Consider the following 25,798-nt stretch of genomic DNA (forward strand, 5'->3'; position numbering starts at 1 on the left):
GAAAGTGTAGATCTAGCAGATCTACACTGTAAAATGCGTAAGATGACAATCAGGTGAACTGGATTCTACCCTAGTTCTGCCACAGACTACTCTATGAGCTTGGTCAAGTTATTTATTCACTTTGATGCTGTTTCTTTATCTGTGAAGCGATTAACTAGATGATTCCTAAGATTTCTTCTAGATCATTTACACTCTAGTTAAAAAACAGTCACAGAGTGTGACTAAAAATCGCTACAGTTACTTTTCCTCATGAAAATCAGTCCTTTAGTTACACCATGCGTATTCATGAACACACATATACTTCAAATTATCTATAATACGTGAATGAATATATGAAGATGCAGAAGAAAAAGTAGTTTTCTGTTGGATTTATCCTGCTTAATCCTACTCCCGGCATGCGATGATATTGGATGAGAGAAAAATATAAACAGGATTTCCTTGCATTAGTACCTGATTGATCGATTCATTGATTCGTGTTATTCAGTCATTCAGTTTATTGAATACACTAAGCACCAGACACAATTATTTTGTGATGGGATAAATGCTGTGGAGGAAGGGAGAAGGCAGCTTCTAACATAGCTTGCGGGAGTGTGAAGGTCTGTGAATGAGGAAGTGTGTGTGAAGTTTTCTCGAAGGAGGTGACCAAAGCAGAAGTCTATTTTTTTGAGTCCATTCAGACACATGGCCCCAGTACTGCCCTTAGCCCTGGGCAAGAGGGCTCCTGCGTTAGGGTCCACACTTTAGAGATCTCTTCCCTGGCTGCACACCTCCTCCTGTGGTAGCCCACCCCCTGACCTTAGACTGTACTCTGGGTTCCTGGGACCTTGGAATTCTCTGCCCCAATGACTGGAGCTCCCTTCAAGGACTGTGAATTGTCTCTTTCCCAGGTCTGTTCTTCTGCAGGTGAACCACACCACTGGTGTGCCCTACAATAAACTGGAGGATGGGGCAAAGAGGTGGGTATTTTGAGGCACGTGGATGGAGTCTGATCCTGTGAGCATCCCAAATGTCTACATATGAGAGCTTCAGTCTCATAGAGATGCGGATATTAGGTACGCGTGGGAGAGCGGGAGAGCAGGCCTTGGCCCATTTGGAAAACCAAGTATTACAGGCTCTGGTGGGTTGGAAGGACTCTGTCGGTGTGGCATTTACATGTACTTCATGGACAAACAGATTAAGTGAGAATAATAAAGCATTAGAACAGTTGCTAAGGCACCCCGGCAGGTAGTTTGGTGTGCACAACTGAAGTAATGCAGTTTTATCAAAAAAGATTTCATTGTTAATATCTAGTCTAATAACTAAATATCCTGAGATGATTTTGGTCATTTGTGATTTGAAGGTTTGTTTGCCTCACCAGATTAAAATCATGAAGAGAAGCCTGCTGCTGTGTCCGATGTCTGCCATCCTGCTGGTCAATATGGTTGAGACAGCAAAGTACAATTAAGTAAAATGGTAAGTTTTATCAAATCTGTGGGATAGCAGTGCATTATAACTAAATATGTTTAAAGTAAATCTTCACATATGGTTAATTCAATTGTATTTTAAATGAAGCAGAAGCAATTATCTATGCTTATGTTATTAGCTACCATAAAATACACTATATTCACTTGACACAAACGTATTAAATGTGTTTGCAGGCAAAATCAAAATAAACTAAAAAGTATCTATAACTTCTTTGGATACAATCCAAATTTCACTTTAAGGAACAATAACAGAAAAACTTTTCTGAGTTTTGAACTCTCAGACACCACCAGGGCCCAACGAATGACATTTTAAGTACTCTTATAATTAAGAAAGAGATGAATGTATACGCTATGGAGTTTGCATATATTTGGGGGGCAGGAGAGGAAGGAAGAGTTTCAGTGTAGGGAAAGTGATATGGTCTATGAAACCTTGGTTATAGACACTTCAGACAAAAAAATAATTTCCAGGAAACAGGGAATAGTTGGCACATTGAATATACATCATTTGTCTTTTATGTTTTTGAGAACTACTATATTTGTCAAAGAAAGAAACAGTAAGAATATCAAAAGGAAAGACACCTTCAAAAATACTATTCTAACAACTATTTAAACTCCTGAAGAACTGAAAAATAAAGACCATTTGTGCCAGGGTTCAGAACTTTAGCATTTCCAGCTGTCGTCAGTTCTTGGTTTGATTCTTGAGTCTAATTTTATAAGCCAGAGCGATTCTCTCCTTATTTAGATGGAGTCCAGTTTGTTTTAGCTCAAGATTCTGCCTTTTAAAATCTCCTCTAGAACTCCTCGCAAAACCTGAAGGTCTTGTTTATGGAATAGGTGCACAGCAGGGTTAAATAAATGTGGAACTGCTTGAGAGGCAGGACTTCTTTTTTATTCTATTAGAGATGCTAATCTTCATCTAATCATGCTAATCATCTAACCTTCATGCTAATCATCTGAATAATCTTCAGATGATTATTTTTGCAATATAAAATATATAGCATGGATTATGAAAACTAATTTCCCACCTGACACACTCATAAACAGCTTTGAAAGAGCCAATTTTAGATAATTCCTAGTTTTTTCATTTCATCATTAGAGGCATTTTACATTTTTAAAAATTCTCTAATGCCTCTCAAGATCCTCACGTAAGCAAACACTCTTCCATGGCGCAAACCAACAGAGGTAGTGGGTTTTGCATACTGTGGAAAAGATGAGAGCAGTGGTATATATTATCTTCCCTTGTCTGAACTGGTGGATGAGAAGGGGTGTGTTATGAAAAGGTGATGAGGTAAGAAGATGTGATATATAGGAGAAGGCCAAACACAATGATGGCAACAAACAGGACAAAAGGAATAAGTTGCATTATCAATCGCAGTATTTGACACACTCTAATTTAATTGACAGCTATAATCACACTGTCGTTAGCCCTTATGTCTCATAGAGTGGTCTTTCTGTATGCCACGTTATGTCATCTGACATTTTTGTGTTAACAGCAATACTTCTCATTTACGGAAGTCTGTGTTCCATAAAGCATTTTCATATTTTTATTATTTCACTTGCTTCTCACCATATTCCAGTGATATAGGTGGAATAGGAATTATTGCCTACATTTTATAGATCAGTAAAAAGGATCACAGACGATAGTCATACACTCCTAAGTTGTTCTGAGGCCAGAATTACTGGTAATATGTACTTTTCTTTCTACCAGACTTCGAGTCAAAACACACACACCCACGTACGCACACATACGTATAATGTTTGAAAGGAAAAAGAAAATTTCTAAGGAAATTTTTCTCTGCGTGAAAGCTGCTATTATATTTCCAGTATCTTCTGTCTTTGAGATGGGTTAAAATACACAGGTGCTATTTAAGTTAGTAAACATAGTGATTTTTTTTAAATGATGCTTTTAAAAATAATAGAAATATTTCACTTTAGGCAAATATATAAAAATTCAGTTTGCTGGGAAGAGGAATTAGGGGATTATATTGTTTTATGAAAAGACTCTGAATATTGCTTTAAATAGCAAAATTTCCCAGCACATTTAAGCTATGTTGATTTATGAAAATCTGATTCATATAGAACTTTACAGGAATACATCTGTTATATAAATCCATGCTCACCTGTAATTTACTGTAGAGGGAACAACTGAGTGATAATAATAATAACATACTCATACAATTCTTCATTATATATTTTAAAGTGCTTTCTCCTAATTTATTGCACTTGTCTTTGGCAATCTTATAGGGGAGGCAGAGAGGGTACGATTTTCCTTTCTTTACAGATGAAAACTTGAGAGGTTAAGTGACTTGCCTAAGGTCAGACAGACAGACCATTCATTTACTGTTATCTGAGTGATGTAGTTTTAACAGGGTAGTCAAGGAAGTAAGGTTCTTCCTCTTAATTTTTTTTTTTAACCAGCTGTGAAGGCTATTAAAACAGAGGTGGATGATCTCACGAATATACTGTTGGATGAAAGAAGCCAGACACAAAAGTTACATATTGTATGATTCTATTAATATGAAATTCAAACGCAGGCAAAATTCATCTGTGTTGGCAGAAGAGGGAGATGGTGATGGTGGGGTGGGTAAAGGGGGTTTCTAGGATATGATAACCTTCTATTTCTTGATCTGGTTTGTGGTTACACAGCTATGTTCACTGTGAAAATTCACTGAGATATATACTTATTTGTCTACTTATTAAATATATATTATACAAGTTTTCTTTTAAAAAAGAATTTTACATCTTTAAGAACAGTACAATGCTGTACTTTAGAAGATCACTACATTAGACATATCCTTTGAACATTTGCGATTTCAACTGAGTTTCTCAGCTTCATTTTTTGAAATGAGAATATGAACTATATCTGAAGAGTTTAAAGAGAGAAGAAAGGTTTAGAGAAAAATACCCAGGGAAACTTTTCTTATCTGAAAAGTTGCTATATGAAATGGGAAATCAGAGCAAACTAAGACAATGACGTAATTCATTTAGGACTAGGCGGAACATTTGTATTTAATGACATTAAGCTAGGAATGGTAGGGAAATGGGACTAATTTGTTATTTACATGGTGTATTCTAGAGCGTCTATATGAATTTAAGGAAGATAAGATTATAATTTTTTAAACATCCGTTTTTATTTTAGAACTTTGTATATTACGGTGCTGCACTGGGCATCAGGGCAGAAAGCCAGTGGCAATGATAAAAATCACAGGCTCTGCACACCTGGGGACAAACAAGGGCTCCTAAGAATCCTAAGTAGCCTTGGACATAAGAGTGTATGGCAGGAATATGTTTTGACCGTTATCCATGATAGAAATTACAGGTGCATTCAACTGCGTAAAGCAATTTCAAAATTTATATGGTAGTTTTCCAAAAATTCTTCACCCCCTCTGATCCTATAACCTGGAGAGCTAATGCTGCCCTTGTATGCAAAGTTACCATGGATGACAGATGTTTTATTTAATTTTCACATATGGTCTTTTGTTGCTGTTGTTTTTCTTTCATTTTATTCTTTTTAAAAAGAATCCATTATAGTACTCCCAGACTGACTGTCTGTATCAAATATCTATCTTGATACTGTAGGTCAGAAACAGAGAATTTCCAGGCAGTGGGTCAGGTGTGGTCCCAGGATGCTTCCATTTCACCAGTGATGTTTTGAAGGCAGCTATATGACAGCTAGGACTACAGCTTGCTGAGTGTCTCCCCAGGAGGGCTGTTGAAGGCATCCTGTGCAGGGAGAAGCCTTTGACCTTTAGCCCATGCACACGTTTGTTTTAATTCTTGGCCAACTAGCGTGTTCCTGTGCATTCGTTTCACTAGGACCTAGCTTCTATTTTTTTAAAATACATTTTATATCTTGAGCACCTGCAGGCTGCGTGCCACACATCGTGTGAAATGGACATGATCAAGCTGACCGTCATCACTGCACCCAGGGCAAGCGTGAGACATAGCTGTCCTCTGGAATTTGAGTTATTAGAGCGTCATCCTGTGTTCCTCAATATTGTTCATGTCACAAAGCAGGTCAGAAAGGTAGCTCCAGAGACAGGGAGGAAGTGACAGGGAGAGGCAGGTTGAAGGAATTCTACTCTTTGGGGCTCAGCAAGCTGCCCTAACTTCCCTTTCACTGGCAAAGCATAAACAAACTTGAGGAGCTGGGACCTGCGTGTTTACGGGCAAGTCCAAGAGGAATCATTTCATGATCTTTTTTAATGACAGAGATCAGGAAGGCACAACTGTTTCTCTCTGGGTGGAAGGACAAATGATATTCAAACCATAACTGCTGATATTTTAACCATTAACTTACCATTTTATTATCAGTTCAGGGGTCAAGAAGGCACAACTGTTCTCTCCCTTCGGCAAAAGAAAAACCTCTTGAATCACTGTCGAAGGTTTGCTCTACTAGTTCACAGGTAGTGACACCTGGTTCCTTTGAAATCTCATTTCTTTTTAAGCTAATAGGCATAGCCCTGAATTTAATCTCTTATGACAGAGTCTCCCTCAGCATCCTCTGTCACTTGCTTCACCTGGAATCTCCCTCTTTTTTCCTCCTGTACCAGTTCTGCAGATGTGTTGTCATGTGATCCTTAGCATGTGATGGACAGGCCCTATCACTTCTTTTTTGCTTGTTTGTTTTAAAGGAATACTTTTTTTTTTTTTTTTACCATTAAAAAAAATTGAAGTATAGTTCATTTACAATGTTGTGTTAGCTTCAGGGGTACAGCACAGTGATTCAGTTATCGTTATCACTTTTTAACTTTTACTAATTCTCACTCTTTGTTACAGATCACACAACAGGCACATTTGTTACACATAGTCTTGACCACAGTTTTGAGTAACTTGTCTTTTCATTCTTTTCAGTATAGAAAAAGATAAATTCAGATACTTGCCATCAAGCCTTGTTCTCCTGGTTTCCCTGGTTCACCCTTAAAAAAGAATAATGATAATTTTATTAATGCTGTAAACAGTAAAAACCAATTTCAATCTTCTTTTTTTTCTTTTTCACAGTATCCACTAGGGATCTTGAATGTCAAATATATACTTTTTAGGCTAAAGAAAGGAATGCAAACACAGTGTAATTTAAAGAGCGCTGATGTTCTTTCTTCAAATGCATTTTATAAACATTTTAGGATTTAATACAACGAATCTATATTACAGCAGAGATTTAAGGATTATGCCAAGAAGGTATTCTAAATAAAACGAGTAGGAGTGATTATACTGTAAAACAGCTACGGGTTCTCTATCTTTTCGTGTTCCATCCCGAGAAGGGTTCTCTATCTTTTGGGGTTTCAGCCCGAGAAAAGGTGAGACATTAGAAGACACTTTTAGGATGAAACCACTACCTCTGATGGTCCAGTGAAAGCAGTCCTAACAACCAGCATATTACGCTGAAAGTCAATTCCTTATTTCATATGACAAATTTATAGCAGCTTTTGGCGAGGGGCATGAGGCTTATAAGAAGGTTGTCCCAGAAAAGTTTTAAAGTACCCTATAGTCTTAAAAAAAGAGTCACTCAAAAATTACATAAATATATGCATATAAAAATGAAATCTACCAAAACATTAATGACTATGGCTGATTTGTTTTTCCTTTTTTGGTTGCCTTTATTTTCAAATTTTTCTACTTTGTGGGTAAGTATTTTATTATTACTTTTGTACTACAAAAACACTGATGAAAATAATTTTAAGTTAAAGCAATACATTAAATAAATAATTTAATTCAGCAATAAACCTGAATTTCAGGTCCTAAAGTCATAAGTGTACAAATTTTTGACCTTTTCCATGTATTTCTTTAAATTGCTGAGTTGCCTCTACCCAACCAAACCATTTATCTAGTGTCCTGTGCTACTTCTCTATTATTGACACTTGGCCAATCTTAGTAGCTAAGTACTAAGTAAATTAGTACTTAGATCTAAGTGTTGAGATCGCTGTTAAGTCATTTCTATTAATAAGCTTCACATACAAAGGACAAATGATATTCAAACCATAACCACTGATGTTTTAACCATTAATTTTACTATTTTATTAGTGATATGGGGAGTCAAGTTACTTGCAAGGGATAAATATTAGGAAGATTTACCTCTTTTACTTTCCATAAATTGCATAGGACTTTATTGTCTCTATTTTGATCCTTTGTAAAATGTTATCAATCTCCCACCTAGTTTTTCAAGCTAGTCTTCCGTTTAAACCAAAGGCACTGAGGTACTCTATGGCAGTCAGGATACAAGTGAGATCAGGCGTCTCCACTCGCAGACTTCTTGAGGCTTACCTGAAGACCAGGTCAGTTGCTGTCTCCAGGCATCTCCCTGTGGTTTGCGTGGGTGCCCCGTGGGTTGAGTGGTAAGGCAGATTCCGGCTGGCAGTGCCCTCTCTGCTCGGGGACTTTCCTGTCATCCCACTTCCTTCAACCCACTCCACTCACTTGACCTCTGCCACCCCTGTCCCCAACTCCAACCCAATTCTCAGCGCTTTAAAGGAAACAAAACCTGTGAGAACAACTGATCCAAAAAGCAACTCACAGGCACTCCTGGCATTCCGCGGGGGCCATCTTTCCCTGTGTCCCCAGGAGGCCCTCGTGGGCCTGGAGGTCCTGGAGGGCCTGGAGGTCCAGCCTGTCCTTGGTCACCCTACAGTGGAGAAGGGGACAGACCAACAGTAACCGTGAAAGATAAAGACCCAAGTCTTCTTTTCAACACTTTAAATTTGTATTATCTAATTCACATTTATACTGTGAAAAGACCCAGAACAACCAGAAATGGTAAAGCCTGTAGGCAATTTGCCTGCCAGTAGGAAGCAAATAAATATTCATGCTGGGTGAGCTGAGTAGACGCTGTTGAAATCAAAGCAGCTCAGAAACCAGCACTCTCAGCTCTTGGAAATAGTGTATATGTTATCATTATACTCAGAGCTGGTAGAAAACGTTTGCATAACTTTATCCATGACAATGTTGCATCAGTTATATTCACCTTGCTAAATAAAATGGCTGCATTTATAGTTGGACAAATATTTACTTTTTCATAACCTATAAAATTAAACATACAAGGCTCTTGTCATGCTGTGTAATAATTTATAAATTACCAAAGCTAGAGAGCTTAGAAACTGGATCTATCACTGGATGTAATTTTTAAGCTTCCTTTTTTTTTTAATTTAAGAAGAAATTAGATTGGCTTTGTATGCCTTTTGGTTTTGGTATTTTCATATACATTTCAAACAAATGCAGCTCACCAAACATAATTTTGCTCTAGGATATTTTAAAATAAATACCCACCACCCACACTCTGCCTATGAGAGATAAATGGTAAAGCAACAGTATACAGAGTAAAAATCGAATGTAAAGGAGAAATCAGACTTGAGCAAGAATAAGCACTACCTTAATCAGGCGGCGTTTAATGAGCTGCTGATCAGCAGAGAGAAACCCATGATTGATTTTAGGAAACACCATCTGATCAGTCAGGTGAGGTCAAAGGTTGGAGTTCAGAGATGAGAGAGTTGAAGAATAGGCATCAGAAGGCCCCAAGAAAGAAATAAAGATACACACATTAGACTTATAATAACCGTCAAACAAAACAGAACTGGCACTTGTGTCTGACATCGGACCCTCTGGCTCTTCTTGAAAGAAACAGAACCCTGAAACGGGATGGTGAAACCAGATTTTTAGTTAGAAATGAATCTTTTTTTTGCTGTGGGTGTTGGGCCTTTTTAAACGTTGTATATTAAAGAAGCAGGTAACCTGGAGCCACCTGCATCCTGCACTCTGACCAGAAAGTCCAGAGACGAAGTGCCAGTTCCATTTCTGTCAGACTCCTCAACCGGCATAATGCGGCACGAACTCGACTGTCATTTTATGGATGCCCGAAGTCCAGGGTATTTAGGATTGTTTAATCCACTGAAAACCATCACAGAGCATTGCGATGCATGCCAATCCAACCACCGAGGCGTGGCACAGCCTTAGAGAGCTTGCCTGCCTTTCTTCGACTTCAATATGCTCTTCTCTTATAGGCTCAAGATTCTCCTTCTTAATGTACGTTTGACCTCACTGACGGAGGTGAGGTCCCAAGTGCCCGATAACCTGCTGTGCGTGATGAAAGGAGGCGCCTGGACTCGGAAAGCCAGTCGAGCCGTTCTTGCTCACTCTTATGCTGATTGCGGGCTCTGACCAAGCAGGCAGGGGCGCCAACCACGAACCTTGACGGTGAGGATCTGATTACTGTGCAGAGCGGCAACTGTGGAGAAGCCTGGCAGACCCTATGGACGGGGCACAGCACCAAAACAACACGACACAAAACGTCACACAGACATTCCACTGGTGGACAAACACCGCAGCATGTACCTCATGCCACCCCGTCCTGGCTCTAAGTCTTGCCTCGTTGACACAGTAAACAAAATCAGACACGTGAGGCCCCCAAGCCAACCATTTCTTAAAGGGAATGGTCAGCTTGAGAACTCAGGTACATTGGGATCTGTGTACATACGCTTAAGATTTCTGGACTCTTAACGTACAAAATGTTAGTACAGAATGGAGATAACTACAGACTCTGTTATGAACACAACACTGTAATTTCCCTCTACTGATATTCTGTTTACAACTCAGGACACACAATACATGTATCAAATCTTTTTTGGACAACAGTGAACAGAATTTTGCAGTCAGATCAGATGTAGTCCTCAGAATAAATGCAGTATGCTTCACAAAATACAGTCTTACCACCCACATATCAAAATTTCTGTCTCCAATCATATGATGATTCTCAGGTCTTTCCTGTTTCAGGAATTCCTGCAGAGGTGGTGGATGGAAATCTGTCTCTTATAACATGTGTATTTCATGTCAGGGGGATTTATGGTCACACTCTGCAGTAATCACTTCTGTCACGTAACTTTCCAAAAGAACTTGACAGTTCACACACCCCCTTGAAGCAGAAAAGTGGTTTTGAATTCCTTAACCAAGGAAAATGGGGAAAGGATGTTTTAAAAGCCTGTACTTTACTAGCTTGTACTAACTTGTGTTCACAGGCGTTATCAATTGGGTAGGTCTGAGAGAGAAATTTTGCCTGTGTTCTTTTTCCAACAACATGTGATATCAGAGCCTTGTATTCCAATTTTTTTCCCATGCAGAATACTTTTACCATACAAAAAATTAAGCAACAATCATGGTAATATATGGCCTCGAGTGTCTGCAGGATTCCTTCCTATGTTTTCTCCTCCCCACTGCCTTTCCCCTCTTCCCACCCAAAACTACTTCGAGGATATTTCTAGAAAAAGCCAGAAATTTTCTAGTTTTTAAATTTTATTAGTTTTGGTATATTTTCTCCCTTATTTCCTCCGTATTAGGGATATATTTTTCTTAAGAGAGACAATAAAATTATGTTTGTAGTCTGAGACATCTCTTCAGCCCTAATGCCTCTGATTCTTTTTCTTTAGAGCTGGGACTTCTCAGGAAGCAAAGCCAAGGAAATCTTATCACTTTTGCCAAATCCTATCTGATAAGGTTATTAAGTGGCTGGGTAGTTTCGAGGTGACCTGTATCCTCTTTTTCTTCTCCTCAAGTAAAAGTCCTTTAAGCAGAGACTCTCCACCAATTCAGAAATGCTACAAGTTGGAAAACAGATGTGTACAATTTGCTTTTGTTTTACTATGGAATATGAGTTTAAAATGTTATTAGATGGTAATGTGCCAGCATCTTTCCATCTGTGACTCATTAGCCCTATATTACACAGTCAGAATTTTATATATAAACCTCGCATTTATGTAACAAAGAACAAAAACAGATACAAATAAGAAGTCTATGAGGGATCAGAATCTTGATTAGTGGTGATAAATCATAGTGTTACTTTAAACGGGATTATCTAACAAAAATAATTTAAAATTAAAAATCTTTTAACAGCACACATGGTAGACCTTACAAATGTTTTGAAATTTGCATGTATAAATAAGTCACTTCTTGCACTAATATCTGAGCATGACCAGTTTGCTGTTTGATCATATTTTCTAAATGCTTACAAAAAAGCATTAAGTTTTAGAACTTAGTTTGGTTTCCAGTGTTAACGGGATCTAAAGAGAGAAGTGGTTAGGCAATTCCCATCTCAGACAGATCCTTTTTCTCAAACAGAAAATCTCTATTTGAGGAAGCTGATTTTACATTCCTCCATCATCTTAACAGTGGACATGCTACCAATCAGGTGCTTAGAGCAACATTTAAAAGATTTCATCAGTGAGTTAGGCAAAAGGACTTCAGGAGTTTACATGTAGCAAAGTAGACGGGGGACAGGTGGGCGAATTCTCTTAAGTTCTAACAAAAAACCATGGCCTGGGCTGCAATATCCTAGGACTCTGTGCTTTTCAAACTGGGGTAATGTTTGAAAAAAGGCACATGCTAGAATCCTGGGGAGAGTTTAAAGGCAATAATAAATATGGTACCTCTTCCTTAAGAGTCCATTTTAATGAATGGTGTGTGTGTGTGTGTGTGTGTGTGTATATATATATATATATATATGTATATTTGGCCGCACCATGTGGCTTGCAGGATCTTAGTTTCCCAACCAGGGATCGAACCCGTGCCCCCTGCAGTGGAAGGGTAGAGTCCTAACCACTGGACTGCCAGGGAATCCCCAATGGTAAATAATTTGAGACATTTTTATATAAAGCAAACGTTGACCTATTTGGGGTAGAATGTAAAACTTGCACACGTTTTTTAAAAATGTTACCATTTGACGGTGGTAGAGAACCTCACCTCACAGGGGATATCTCCAAGTCACACAGACACTCAGCTGATTGTGCTTCCTGCAGAAGGTCTTTGGAGGGTAAGTTTGAAAAGCGCTGGTGCTGAGCGCTTGTCTGCATGGCTAGGCTCTGTGTGCCTGTAACTGCTGGGCTGCCTCAGCTGTTCACACAGAGAGCACGCTTTTTCATCCCCCGCGCCATTCCTCCACAGTATCATTACTCACAATCCTTTCTAAATAACTCGAATGGACATATTTCACTTGGTTTTACATCTTGGAAAACTTGCCTGGTACACAGATGGTTTGAGAGGGTGTGGAAAAAAAAAAAACTGTCTCCAGAAAAACATGGAAAAAGAGCCCAGGAATAAGCTGAAGTACTGAAATAATTTGTACACATTTTCACCCCCAAATATTTTGAGTTCTTAAGAAATTGGATATACAAGCGTATGAAACTACTTTATAGAACCCATTTTCCTGAACATAAAGACTCAGATAACTTCATGAATCTTCCCCACCTTCTGTGAAGTAGGTAACCAACCAGGACCAGTGTTTTGACACCATTACAGGAAGAACTCTATCTCCCTTCGTTGCTTTCTAGAAGGAAAGACGCTGGCCTACCCCAAAGGGATGGTGAACAAATAAATAATTCATAAGAAATGCTGCTAACTACTTGGAAGCCATAAATTCAAGATGCTATTGTCATTTTTATTGTGTACTCAGAAATGATGAGTGTTACATGATTACATTATAGTGAGAAAATTTTGTGTTTTGTCAAAAATACTCAATAAGGCAATGATAGAGCCAGAAACTTAATCCAGGAATTCTGATTCCAGACTTTGTCATCATGAAATTTTGTGTTTATAATTTCTCTCTACTTGTTTCATAGTTTAAGTATTAGAAAGCTTAAAAATTGGCGAATATACAACAATATTTAAGAAGTATTTACTGAGTGCCTTCTGTGCAGTCTTCACTGTGCTAGGCCCTGGGGATTGAATGGTAAGGACCCTAAGCTCCCTGTGTTTAATGTGTGGTGGGGAAATAGGAAAAAATAAACAGCCAGTAATGATAGGAAGTGATAATCATTACAATGGAGAAATGGAGGGGCTGCAAAAGAAATAAAACGTGCACCTAATGCAAGGTTTGGGGAGCCATGGAAGACTCCCCAGCCAGGTGAAAGAGGGGATGGGGGTTGGCAAGGCTATAGTAAAGTCAAAGACAGAATGACCATTTAGGAAGATGTTACAGTAGTCTAGTTGAGGGACTGTGTCCTAGAACTAGAGGAGGACAAACTGATAGTTTCGTGTGATATTAAGGAAGTAGGATCCATAGGACTTGTAGCCTGGCTGAGAACATAAGGGAGAAAGAGGAGCAGAGAATGGTCCTAGGTCTCTAGCTTGAGCAACTGAAGGATGGTAGAGGGAACACTAGAAGGAAGAGGGTTTTCTGGGGCAGGCAGGTGGTTTCAGATGATGAGCTCAGTTAGCTTGCTGAATTTGAGGTGTATATGCACAGCCAAGGGGCAGCAGTTGTATGTGCATATAAAATAGTCAGAAGAGAGGTGGGAATCACAAGTCATAGGGCTATGTGGGGTCACCTAGGGAGGCTGTAGAGAGAACAGACCTAGGAAGGAACCCTTGGAAAGACTTTGATTTAAGGGATGAGCAGAGGAAGAGGTAACTACAAATAGGATTAATAAAAAGTGGTTGTAGAAACAGGAGGAATGTGAACTCTCCTAACAAAAATTCTGTACAGGCAAAGTGGTAGACACACTTGACTTCACTGTTTACTGCATCATTAATTATGCTGAATAAATGCACATAAATGACCCATAGTAAGAACAGGCTAACAACGGCCAATATCACTGATGATGGATGCTTACTAGTAAGCACAAGAGAGTGTCCGTGAGGTTGTAGAGGTCTGGAGGAAAAGATAAACAATTATTTTAATTATAAAGGTGGTCAAGGGGACCCCATAGCAAATGGTATTGGAAGAAAAGATACGTGTTATGCTGAGAAATGAGAATCCCTGAGTTTCTCCACAATGTAAACAGTATCATAATTCTGTTTACCCAAAACATATCATGCATTGTGACACAACCATTACAGTGGGTATGTGTGCAGCATAAATAAAGACAAATATTCCTAGAAGTTGATAAAATGATTTCTAGCTAAGAGAGACCAGATGGGGAAATATTATAATAGATTGCAAAAATATTTAGGTAAAAGAATAACTTTAGTTTAACAGCAGGAACTCTTAGAAGGCTAACTAAGGAAAAAAATTAAAAGAAAGAAATTTGCTGCTAAGTCATTCCATATTGCAGTAGATGGCATAATCTGTCTGAATAGAAAAATCAACCATATGAGGCTAAACAGCTAAAAGAATCCTTTGAACAACCAAATAATATGAGCACTGGAGCCTGTGAAAGTCAGTATTTATAGCTGACTGAAAAAGACTGTCTTATGATAATTACGGAAAGAACTAGCTTTCTGTAGTTAAATTAAATATTTGGCTCAAAAAGTTAATTTTTCCTTTTTATAGATACTCCAAGTTCCATGCTATTGTGTTCTATCATAAATGTTAACCCTAGTCACTCCAGGAATTATCTTTTATATGTATATGATAAATGTGAATTTACAAATTATTTAGAAGAGAAAGAGAACAATGCAATCTCTACATTGACAAAGTCATGTCATTAAATACTATAGCCACTGAAATGCTAAGTAAGCAAAGACAAACTGCAAAGGATCTATAAACAAGCAGAAAGATGGCAGAAAAACTTCAACACTGGCAGAGGTAAAGAATAAGAAAAACTACCTGAAGTACACATACTGAGACAGGATCTCCTTGCTATGATCTAAGAAGGGATTCCAGGGGGTGTTGTGTTTCCCAAGGGCATACAGCTAAGAAACACCAACAAAAGATAAGACTTCATGAAAAGAGGTAGGATTCCCAAAGAAGGACTGCCCCAGCCCAAGGGAACCAGAGAATGAAGTGTAGATGTGGGAAACAGGGAAGAAAACAAAATAGCCTCACAGTCTGGGAAATAGTGCAAAATTAAAATTATGTCAATTTTATTTATATAAACTTTGCTATCATTGAATCAGTCCTGTGTTAGGGTTTCTTAATAATAATGAGATAATAAATAATGATGATGATGGTAATGATAGTAGTGGATACTCATATGATACTTACTATGTGCCAGGTATTAGTTCTAAGAGCTTTAGCCCTTTTAGTCCTCACAACAACCATTTGACAGATGAGGAATTGGAGGCACAAAGAGGTTATGGGTTTTGCCCGCCTAACTATAAGAAGCAGAGCCAAGATTCACACCCCAGCCATCTGCTGCAGAGTCTACCCTCTTAGCCACTATACATCCCATAAATCCTTCACAGTCTCTGAATTTCATTTCCATTTATTCATTCATTTATTCAAGAAGAATTTATACTACTATAAGAATTTATGCTTACTATAAAAAAGGCAATATTTGGACACTGAGATTAGAAAGCCTTACCCCAGGCTTCATGGAGCTTAGAGTACAATGAAGTAATGCAGACATTAAACGGGCAATTATGAATGTGGCTGGGATCTCTTTTCATATAAGTGTCTATGCTCTTTTTCCCTTATAGTCCTCTATTTCCTTTGTCCCTCAATCAAGCTCTTGGTTGGCCATCTGCTATTGCGTCAGGAGAGGTACGAGGAGGCAGTGTGGAAAAGAAAACTTGTTTGCCAACATTGCTAGAAACCAAAAATATCTAGGAAGATATTCCCCCAAACTGGAACAGAGGAAGGAGAACTGCAGAGCAGAGGGGGCCTAAGCCCTGCTTCCCCGCAGCACTTCCAGGAAGGCAACAATACCTCAAAGAAGAAATGGCTACATGACTTATCTAGATGCACAGGACCAGGGGCAGCCTTGCAAAAGATTTCCCTGTCTGAAGCATGGCACAGAACCAGCAGAGAGTCCCCCATGCCCCAGTGACGCAGCATTGACACACTGTTTCTGAAGGGCCTTGCAGGTTAGCTGGGCCACGCTGCCTTCTCAGCAGCAAACTGTGTAGACTGACAGTAGAAGACAAGGTGCCTCTCAGTTCTCACCCCCAGACCTTCTGATGCTATAAGACCGCAGAAAAGTGAGTCAGTCCAAAAGGAGGAAGAAAGTGTGGAAATCCCAAGAAGACTGATGTTTGTTGTTTAGTCAACAAATGGAGGAGATGTAGATTCAGAAATCAAATTGTTATAGAAAATTAAGTCATTCAGATGACTAAGAAATTAATATTTCTTAATCATCTGAGTTTTGGGATAAGAATCATACTCTCGAAGTGAATATGATGACTGTTAGCAAAACAAAAGCTATGACAATGCAAAGAAAGGGGACCTAACTGAGATCAGCTGGTCAGGGAGGACTTCCCAGGGAAGTGATGTTTAAGCTGAGACCTGCAGAATGAAGTACCCTGTAGTGCCTGGCCGCTCTCCAAGGGCTCTGCTGCCTTCCTTCCTGACAGTATCAGCAAGATGAATATTGGAACCAAAGAGAAAGTATATTTTTCTTTTCCAAAGAAATGCTGAATCTACACTTAGAATACAAAGATTAGGTCGTGTTCTAGGTATTCCCTTGAGATCTAGACCCTGTTCTCCACTTGAGAAGGTTAGGATAAGGGCAATGGCAAGGACTATGGGTGTGGGATTCCTGTAGGAGGTTAGATTGATGAGATCAAGAGAGATTATACTAAAACATCCATTCCTTCATCTAACAAGTGACTCTTAAATATGCCAAATATAGTGAAAGAAGCTGTAAGTGTTTAAATCTAGTAGGGAAGGGAGGTTATCACATGATTTTCGATTCAAATGGAAAATATACTAAATTAGTGCTAGTTAGAGGAGCAGGCAGTATGCTTTTTAAGCACATTCTGACTGGGGAATGGAGTCGTGCCTCTGTAGAGGTGGGATTTGAGATGGGTGAAGAAGGATGAAAAGGACGATGCTATTTGAGGGGCGGTGTGGACTTGGGGCCTCTGGGAGAAGGTATTCCAGTCTGAAGTATAGTGAGCAAAAAGGAGGAAGGTATACTTGGAAATTGCTGGTAAGTTGAGTTTAGTTGGGGTGAAGCAGTTTTTAGGTAAGAGCCTAGAAAAGTTGATAGGGTATACATATGGGAGGTCTTCAAAGAAGCTTTAAAGGTTGAAGTTGTGGGAAACCATGAAGGTGTTTATAAAATGAACGTGCCATGCCATACGTGCATTTGAGGAAGACAACCCTGGCCAAATTATGATGAACAGATTAAAAATCAAGATGTAGTCCATGATCCTTCATCTGCAATTCCAAAATCCAAAGTCGCTGAAAACAAAACAATTCTTCATAAGTTTAACTAAAGATTTTTCTAACTTTGCAGCAAACCCATTTGGTGGCAAAAACTTATTTGAACAGATGTGAGGCTATTTCTGCTCACTAATAATCCTGCTTAGTGTGAACATGCATGTATTTCACAGCAGAAATTAATGGTTTAATTACAGAGTGCCTCAGGCATCTTTAAGGGTGTCAGACAATGCCTGGTGTATCAACAATATTAACTTTCTAATACCTAAAAACTCTAAATTCTGAAACACATTTGACTCTGAGGGTTTCAAGGAAGGATTGTAAGCTTGTTCCAAAATTGATGACAAAGATCCATTTAACAGAATTAAAGATTGTAAGAAGAGTAGTAAGTGTTGAAGTTAAGGCAATGAATTTAGTTTTGAAAAATACAACTTGTTAATATAGGCTAGACTGGCAAATAGCCTGTCTAAATATATGGTAATCTGAATTATATATTATAATTTATACCAGTTTACAGTAATTAAAAATAAATTTCCATCTTTGATTTCAATTTTATATATTAATCAGAACTAGCCTGATCAATTGTTATCTAGTATCTTTAATTAATTGCTTTAATGAATAAATAAGCACATTATAGTTAGCATATATGTTTTGCAAGTAAATGCAAAAACAGACCCGTGAAAAATTTTGATCTTTTAGGAAATAAAAAAAAAAATCCAGAGATCTTGTTTAGAACATCAATTTGATTACCAAACACTGCATAATAATTTACTTAACAACCCCACCCCTTTAAAAAATAAATCATGCAAAAGCTTTAATTCCACCCATCTGATTTTCATGCAATTTGCATGAAAATTCTGAATTATTTAATAAAAGATTAATAATCTTTGGGCTTCCCTGGTGGCACAGCGGTTGAGAATCTCCCTGCCAATGCAGGGCACACGGGTTCGAGCCCTGGTCTGGGAAGATCCCACATGCCGCGGAGCAACTAAGCCCATGAGCCACAACTACTGAGCCTGCACATCTGGAGCCTGTGCTCCGCAACAAGAGAGGCCGCGATAGTGAGAGGCCCGCGTACCGCAATGAAGAGTGGCCCCCCGCTTGACGCAAGTAGAGAAAGCCCTCGCACAGAAACGAAGACCCAACACAGCCAAAAATAAATAAATAAATAAATAAATAAATAAATAAGCTCATTTGTATCATTTAAAAAAAAATTAAGAATCTTTTAATTCTCCAGGAATTTTCCCTCAAAGATAGTACAGTATCATGATAACGTACAAAACAGTAATATTCTGCACCTATACTTCTGTTGAAACCAAGAGGTGCTTTCTAGCTGAGGTTGCCAGGTCCAGGGCTCACCTCAACTTGCATATACCCTATCCACTTTCTGGAACAAAACAGTCTACATTTGAGAGAGGAGGCACAGTAGGATCAGGAAAGAACAGTGCCAAGCAAATAGAAGGTTCATTTGCTGACAGGGCACCTTACACTGAAGGGAAAATCGGCATTTGTCCTGTGAGAAAAACTCAACATTTTTTGCATTCTTCACTCTGGGAGAAAAGGAAAAGTGTCCTGTTATTCCCTAGAGACTCTATTTAGTGTCTGGCTTAATGGGTATTTGCTAAACTTCCTTTGCATGATATTAAATTGAGTTGACTCTAAAATTCCTTGGGCATGCTTCCTGGATGGCAGCCTCTTTTCTTCTTCCCTCAGAAGAGGTAGATGGCTAGAAACCAGCGTATAAAAGAGCTGGTGAGAGTCCCATGGGGCTCAGCTACAACAAGTGGACAGCTATCCTTGTATTTCCTAATCCACCTCTGAAGTTCACCCTCCCCCACAAATAAATTTGAGCCCACAGCAAACACTTGATAACCCTCTGGGATAATGGAACTATTCAAAAATGACCTTAGCAACAAAAGGATAATGGAGTGGTTGGAAGAGTTCACCAGAGAGTATTGTTACTTGGAGTAGAATCACTCTAGGTACGTTCCTCTACTAGTTAACTAGTCCTATTCTCTAATATCCCCCTTTAGTCCACATCCTAAATTTTAGTGTTTTCCCAGGGTCTGTTCAACTACTCAAAACTAAAATAGTCTGTGTCTTGAAAGCATCCCTGAAATTTGCATGTTTCCATATGGACCTAAAATACTGAATGCGATTTAGGACATTTGAATGCCCTATAATTATATTTATATTTGATGTTACTTGTTGAACGCGGAGTAAATGCAAATGGCTCTAACCACCAGGCAGATACCATAAATAAGGGAGCAGGTTTAAGACAAAAGGAAGTGGGGATGCTTGGCTGAATAGGAGTCAAGCTGGGGCTAAAAGGAAATAAGGAGGATTTAATTGATTTTATCACAGGGGAAGGCCTACCTAGTACTGCTACATCTTCACATGCTTCAAGAGAAGCCAGAAATCTGAGGTGTTTTTTTTTTTATTTTTTAACGAACGCTTCAGATTTTAAACATTTGCTACCAATTCAAATTTACTTTAAAACATTTTATAGTCCAAACAAAAATACATTTGGGGGGATGATCTGGGCCACAGAGTACTAGTTAAAGATCTCTGATCTAGTGTTTCTGAATGTTGAATTAGAAACGAGACAAGTGTGGAAGGGCTTTGCTTCAGAAAGGAAGTAATTCAGTTAGTCCCTTGCAGGAACTTTATTTTGTTGTATTAACATTTGAAGAAAGGGCTATAGGTTCTCATTGTGTCAATCACATGTTGTAATTCAGACCACTGGTTCTTAAATCAAAAAACTTTCAAAATATACAGGACCTCTAGGAGGAAGAAGAGAACAAGGTGTAATTCCTTTTTGAAAAGGAAGTGATGGATACACTGTTATAGTGATATAACACCCCACAGTGATGGATCCGTTTGGGAGGAGTCCCAGGATTTGAGCTCCTCATGAAAGAGGCTGTTGTAATCTATGCGAGAGTTATGGTTTCTCTGGGAATCTCAGAATTTCCCAACTTCTGTGAAATTAAGTCTAAACTTTCTAATGATATGGATATTAGAAATCATAATACGAACTTTCTCCTTTTTAGTTTTCATTTCCTAGCTGTGGTTGGTGATGATGTTATTTAATGAAATGTTACACATTTTTAACATTAAGTTGTAATATACTATGATGTTTATCATATCTACTCTTTAAAAGTGATATTTATGTGCACCTATAATTTACTTGAAATAACTACACTGATAATATTCAAACTCTTTTTTTTACCTCAAATTTCCTTTTATACCTCCCAATTTCAAATATTTAGATGATAATAAGCCAGCCAAAAATGTTAAGAGTAAAGATTAACTTGTCTTGGAAAGTTACTGAAAATGCGTGCTCAAAATAAGCTGTAGCTGCAATTTCTGATGGGGTCAATTGTCTCTTTATTTAAAAGTACTTAATATGTCATGTATCAAAGGAATTTGCCACATATAACGGAAGCAAGATCTTTTTCCCTATGATTACAAGAATTATTTCAAAGTGCAACATTGCCTTTTAACTTAGTAAACATTAAATGAAATGTTTGCCTTATTTACCAGTAAATAAAAATAAAAAAAGAATGAACAGTGAATAACTGTATTCTGTGTTTGAACACGTGAAATGATGGTATTAAACATACGTAAAACCAAGGAAAATATTTCTCTGGTGTCTTAAAAGATAAAAGTAATAGCCCAGTTTCCAAAATAAAAACATATTTCATAGGTCTTATTTTAATTCAATGAGTCTACAGTTTCAGTATCCATAAGGAACAGAGCTTACATTTTAAAAACCAGGTGGCATCTGGTATACTCAGATAAGTTAACAGTTCTGCCACCTCATCAGCTACAACTTTTATGATTCCCATATGTGGCTAAAGAATTACAAGATGTATGCCTATCATATCATTATTGAAATTGAATTACTTATTTACACATAAAGCACTGTCAACTAATCTTCTTGGGTGATGTGGAATATTAGCAACTATGGAACACAAAGTAAGGAAGAATAATTTACCATTTTCCAGCTCATTACATTGTCTACAGTTGAGATGAAGCTTCATAAACATTTGTCCATTTGTACAATTCTCCATGTTTCTCGACTTGTGAAATGTTTGGGAAAATTATTAAATGTTGGGAAAATGGCGTGAAACAAATATGATTGAGAAAAAAATTATTTTCAAAGGAATTGCTAGAGTCAACTTTTGTACAAGGAATCATTAACCAATTTGTGAATTATTAGGCCTTTAATTTCCCTTCCACTCTCTTATTCTTTGTTGGATTTCCTTTGTTATGACTATCATAATTAGATGTAAGGAAGGAAAGGAAAAAGCAAGTGAAAGTCAAACTAAGGATTAATATAGAAGAGTGGCATGGAACAGTAAAGTCTGGGTCAGGAGCACTAAGGCCCACTGGATCTGGGGGAAAATACTGAGAGCAAGACGAGCATTTGCCGTTAGAATTGGAAGGAGAAGGAGAATCAAAGAATAGGCCTTTTTTTTCCCCCTTTGGCCAACTGGGAGTAAATTGTTAATAACTGACAGAAGAAATCAACAGCATCCAGTTCCTATTTAGTTTCTAATTCTCTGTTAAACAAGACAAATAAAGATATTCGGGGGCTTCCCTGGTGGCGCAGTGGTTGGGAGTCTGCCTGCCAGTGCAGGGGACACGGGTTCGAGCCCTGGTCTGGGAGGATCCCACATGCCGCGGAGCAACTGGGCCCGTGAGCCACAATTACTGAGCCTGCGCGTCTGGAGCCTGTGCTCTGCAACAAGAGAGGCCGAGATAATGAGAGGCCCGCGCACCGCGATGACGAGTGGCCCCTGCTCGCCGCAACTGGAGAAAGTCCTCGCACAGAAACGAAGACCCATGCAGCCATAAATAAATAAATAAATAAAATTAAAAAAAAAAAAAAAAAAACCAGCAAAGTTTCAAAAAAAAAAGATATTCGGATTAAAAAATGGCACAAATATTGGTAGTATAAAATGCCAAGAAAAGTAAAGAGACTATAAATGAAAACCTTGGGAGTCTGAAGAAATGACTTTTAAAATACAAAGCATTTGCCAAAAAAATTACCAAACCATTCAAATTATTTTTCAGGAACTGTAGAAAGTAAGAGAAGTAATAGAAGAAAAAACAAGGAAGACGGTAAATCCTGCAAAATATAGACAGATTGGTAGACATTTATTGACTTAAGATTAGAATAGATTATTAAAAGCATTGTTAGTGAAAATCTGAAAAAGAAGTGCAGTTTAAAAATATGACCTTTTTTGTCTTTTTAAAAAAGGTTATTAGTAGATGGATGTGCATATATAACTGGATTACAGCAAGAGGTATGTCATATTATCCTTATATACTACATTGAGAAATATGAACTGAAAGCAAATAAAAAAGTGGATTTATAACTGGTTGAACAATTTACCTTGGTAATACTGCTTAAATTGTCCCACACTTGCTGTTCTCAGTCTTAACTCCATTCAACATTTGTGTCATGGATTAGATTAGTCTTCTTAAAATTTGGGTCTGGGGATGGTTTCTCTCTCAGTTTGTATATCTGTTTCTGTATCTATATCTCAGACCTCCAGAAAATGGGGCAGAAGAGAGATGTAATATTTGCTGGATGGCAGAATCAGACTCCAAGAGAGGATCTCAACAGGACAGAGTATACTAATAGTGTGGGAATAAAAGTAAAGACAGTGTTTGGATCCAATAAACAAGCCATAATGATACACAGTTGAGGAGCTAAGGGCTAGTAGCAGTGAAAAAAAGACTTTAGAATTTACATTGATAATAAATGTATACATCAATATATGATATGATTGTCAATGTGGCTTAAAGCTAATCTAATTCCCTGCAATATTAAGCAGGTAGGTTCTATCCCACTTAGGCCAGACTCCACCTGAATTAATGTGTTTAATTTTTGGGTGTTACCCTTTAAGGGTAGACAGAAACACATATAGAGAACAACCAGGAGAGAAAGAAGATACAGAGGTGTCACACGAGGAATGGATGAAGGAGCTGGGCTTGGAGCAGAAGAAAGTGAGCTGGGATATAAGAGCTATTTTTTTTTTTTAATTATTAGCACCTTTAATTATTATTTATTTATTTATTTATTTTTTGGCTGTGTTGGGTCTTCGTTTCTGTGCGAAAGCTTCCTCTAGTTGCGGCAAGCGGGGGCCACTCTTCATCGCGGTGCGTGGGCCTCTCACTATCGTGGCCTCTCTTGTTGTGGAGCACAGGCTCCAGACGCACAGGCTCAGTAGTTGTGGCTCACGGGCCCAGTTGCTCCACGGCATGTGGGATCCTCCCAGACCAGGGCTCGAACCCGTGTCCCCCGCATTAGCAGGCAGACTCTCAACCACTGCGCCACCAGGGAAGCCCTGAGAGCTATTTTGAATAAGCTTAGAACTGCCTTGGGAGAATCACCGTCACCATCACAGGGAGTAGTCAGTTTTATGCTATGCCATTGCTTGTTGAGGAAAGTTGGGTTTGGACAAGCAGGGCTTTAGGGTTCATTGCAACCCTGAACTTCATTCAGTGTTTCTATAAAATCCCTGAAGGGTTGTCATGTGGAAGAGGAATTAGTTCAGAAGGCAGGACTAAAACTAAATGATAGGAAGTAGAGAACAACAGATGTTAATTCAAAAGAAGGAACCATAAATATCTGTCGAATGAATGAATGATTAAATTACTCTGTAATATTTAGAACTGTCTATAATTAGAACAGTTTGCTTTTCAACAGAGTGAGCTCCTTGCCACCAAAGCTGTTTGAATAAAACTCAGGAACCATAAGGTTAGGATACCCTATATGAATTTTTAGTCAATTGGCTGGCTGAGAAATGGGTTTATTTTGCAGTTATAAGAGAAACTCTGACATAGCAGAAAGTGAATTTCCCTTACCCACATTATCTCCTACCCTCAGCACCCTTTTAGAATAAGACAATCAAGATTTATCTAGAAACGCTTTCTGACATTGCCAAAAGATTTTATAATCCTAATAAAAAGTAAATTTTTAGTTCCTATATTATCCTACAGTTAAAAACACTATAAGAAAAAAATGTTTCAAATGCATACAACTCTTTTCCCTGTCCCCATAAAGGGAAATATGATCTACTTTATAGGATCCTTTTTATGCTATCTTTTTTATATCATTTGAACCACACCCTCAAATTCTGTATTTGTTGTACTCAGAGAAATCAGGTTTCAATATATTTTTACATCAAGGAGAATACAGAGAAAAAAGGATCAAATAATACTGACTCAAATTAGTTCTTTTTCTTAAGGTTTGTCAGCATAGCTATAAAGGGCAATTCTAAACAATTTATTAACTTAATTTTTATTGGTGCCCTGTAAGGGCAATTTCATTAGAAATGTTTACAAGGGGGGATGTTTCCATTAATCTAACTATACAGCCAGAACAACAAAAACCCAAAAGAAATATATAGTGCCTTAAAGTATGAATGCTTCTAGAAGTACACTGATTAGTATTATAAAGGAAATTATTTGGGTCCAGTAAAAATCATATGGAACTAAATTTATATTATGATTTTAAATATCTATGAACTTTGGCTACAACCTACATAGATGTCTAAGCTAGATCATTTTAAGTAATAAACAAACATCCTATATACTGCTAAGAAAAACCTACAGGAAATTCTGTAATTAGGGGCTACACTTTCCCTCAAAGGAGTGACTCAGAAGAGCAAGCCTTCAACATCTATAGTTTCTAATTTTAAAAGTATATAATTAAAGGACTAAAATATATCTTTTAAATATTTGCATGTTTTTTATTTGCATGTTATTTGCATGTTATTTAATTACTATTCTATATACAACAAGGGTAACTTAATAAAAATTCTGTTATTTACAATTCATATTTCAACAAAATTTTGAAAGATGGCATAAATTATATTGACATCTTGGTATAAAACTACCAAGTTTGAACTAGTCCTAATTTTGACCTTTGAACAGACTTGGTATACTAATAAAAAAATTCTACACTACCATAGATGGACAACCACCAAGGTAAGAAGAATTCTATGTAATTTAAAAACAAATTATATGTAAATTAAATTAAAGGCAATAATGTAGCCTTCTTCCTAGAAGATAAACGATTTGTCATTCGTTGTTTTGTTACCTGTGTCTGTATATTTTGATGGACTTTGTCATCATAATATCAAACGCAAAATTATCTTAATCTCTAATTCAGGTGTTACAAACTCCAGTGCCAACAGGGACTGTGCACATATGTAAATTACTGAAGTGGGCTGAGTGTAATACAGAATGCCTCTAAAGCAGAGAGATTCCATCCAGCTTCAGCCAATTGAAATTATAAAAG

General features: G+C 37.8%; 1 protein-coding gene across 7 annotated transcripts in view; it reads right to left on the bottom strand.

Moving 5' to 3' along the window:
* The window catches only part of COL25A1 (collagen type XXV alpha 1 chain), a 478,809-nt gene that overhangs the window by 118,769 nt on the left and 334,242 nt on the right, over positions 1–25,798 (bottom strand). For all 7 annotated transcript variants that reach the window (XM_036853780.1, XM_036853776.1, XM_036853781.1 and 4 more), the window contains exons 8-10: positions 8,826–8,897; positions 7,975–8,082; positions 6,347–6,382 (exon numbers count right to left, since the gene is read on the bottom strand). In XM_036853780.1, coding sequence (XP_036709675.1) covers positions 6,347–6,382; positions 7,975–8,082; positions 8,826–8,897 — 216 coding nt within the window. The remainder of the gene's footprint in view (positions 1–6,346; positions 6,383–7,974; positions 8,083–8,825; positions 8,898–25,798) is intronic.

This window comes from Balaenoptera musculus, chromosome 5, assembly GCF_009873245.2.
Source record: "Balaenoptera musculus isolate JJ_BM4_2016_0621 chromosome 5, mBalMus1.pri.v3, whole genome shotgun sequence".
NCBI lineage: Eukaryota > Metazoa > Chordata > Mammalia > Artiodactyla > Balaenopteridae > Balaenoptera > Balaenoptera musculus.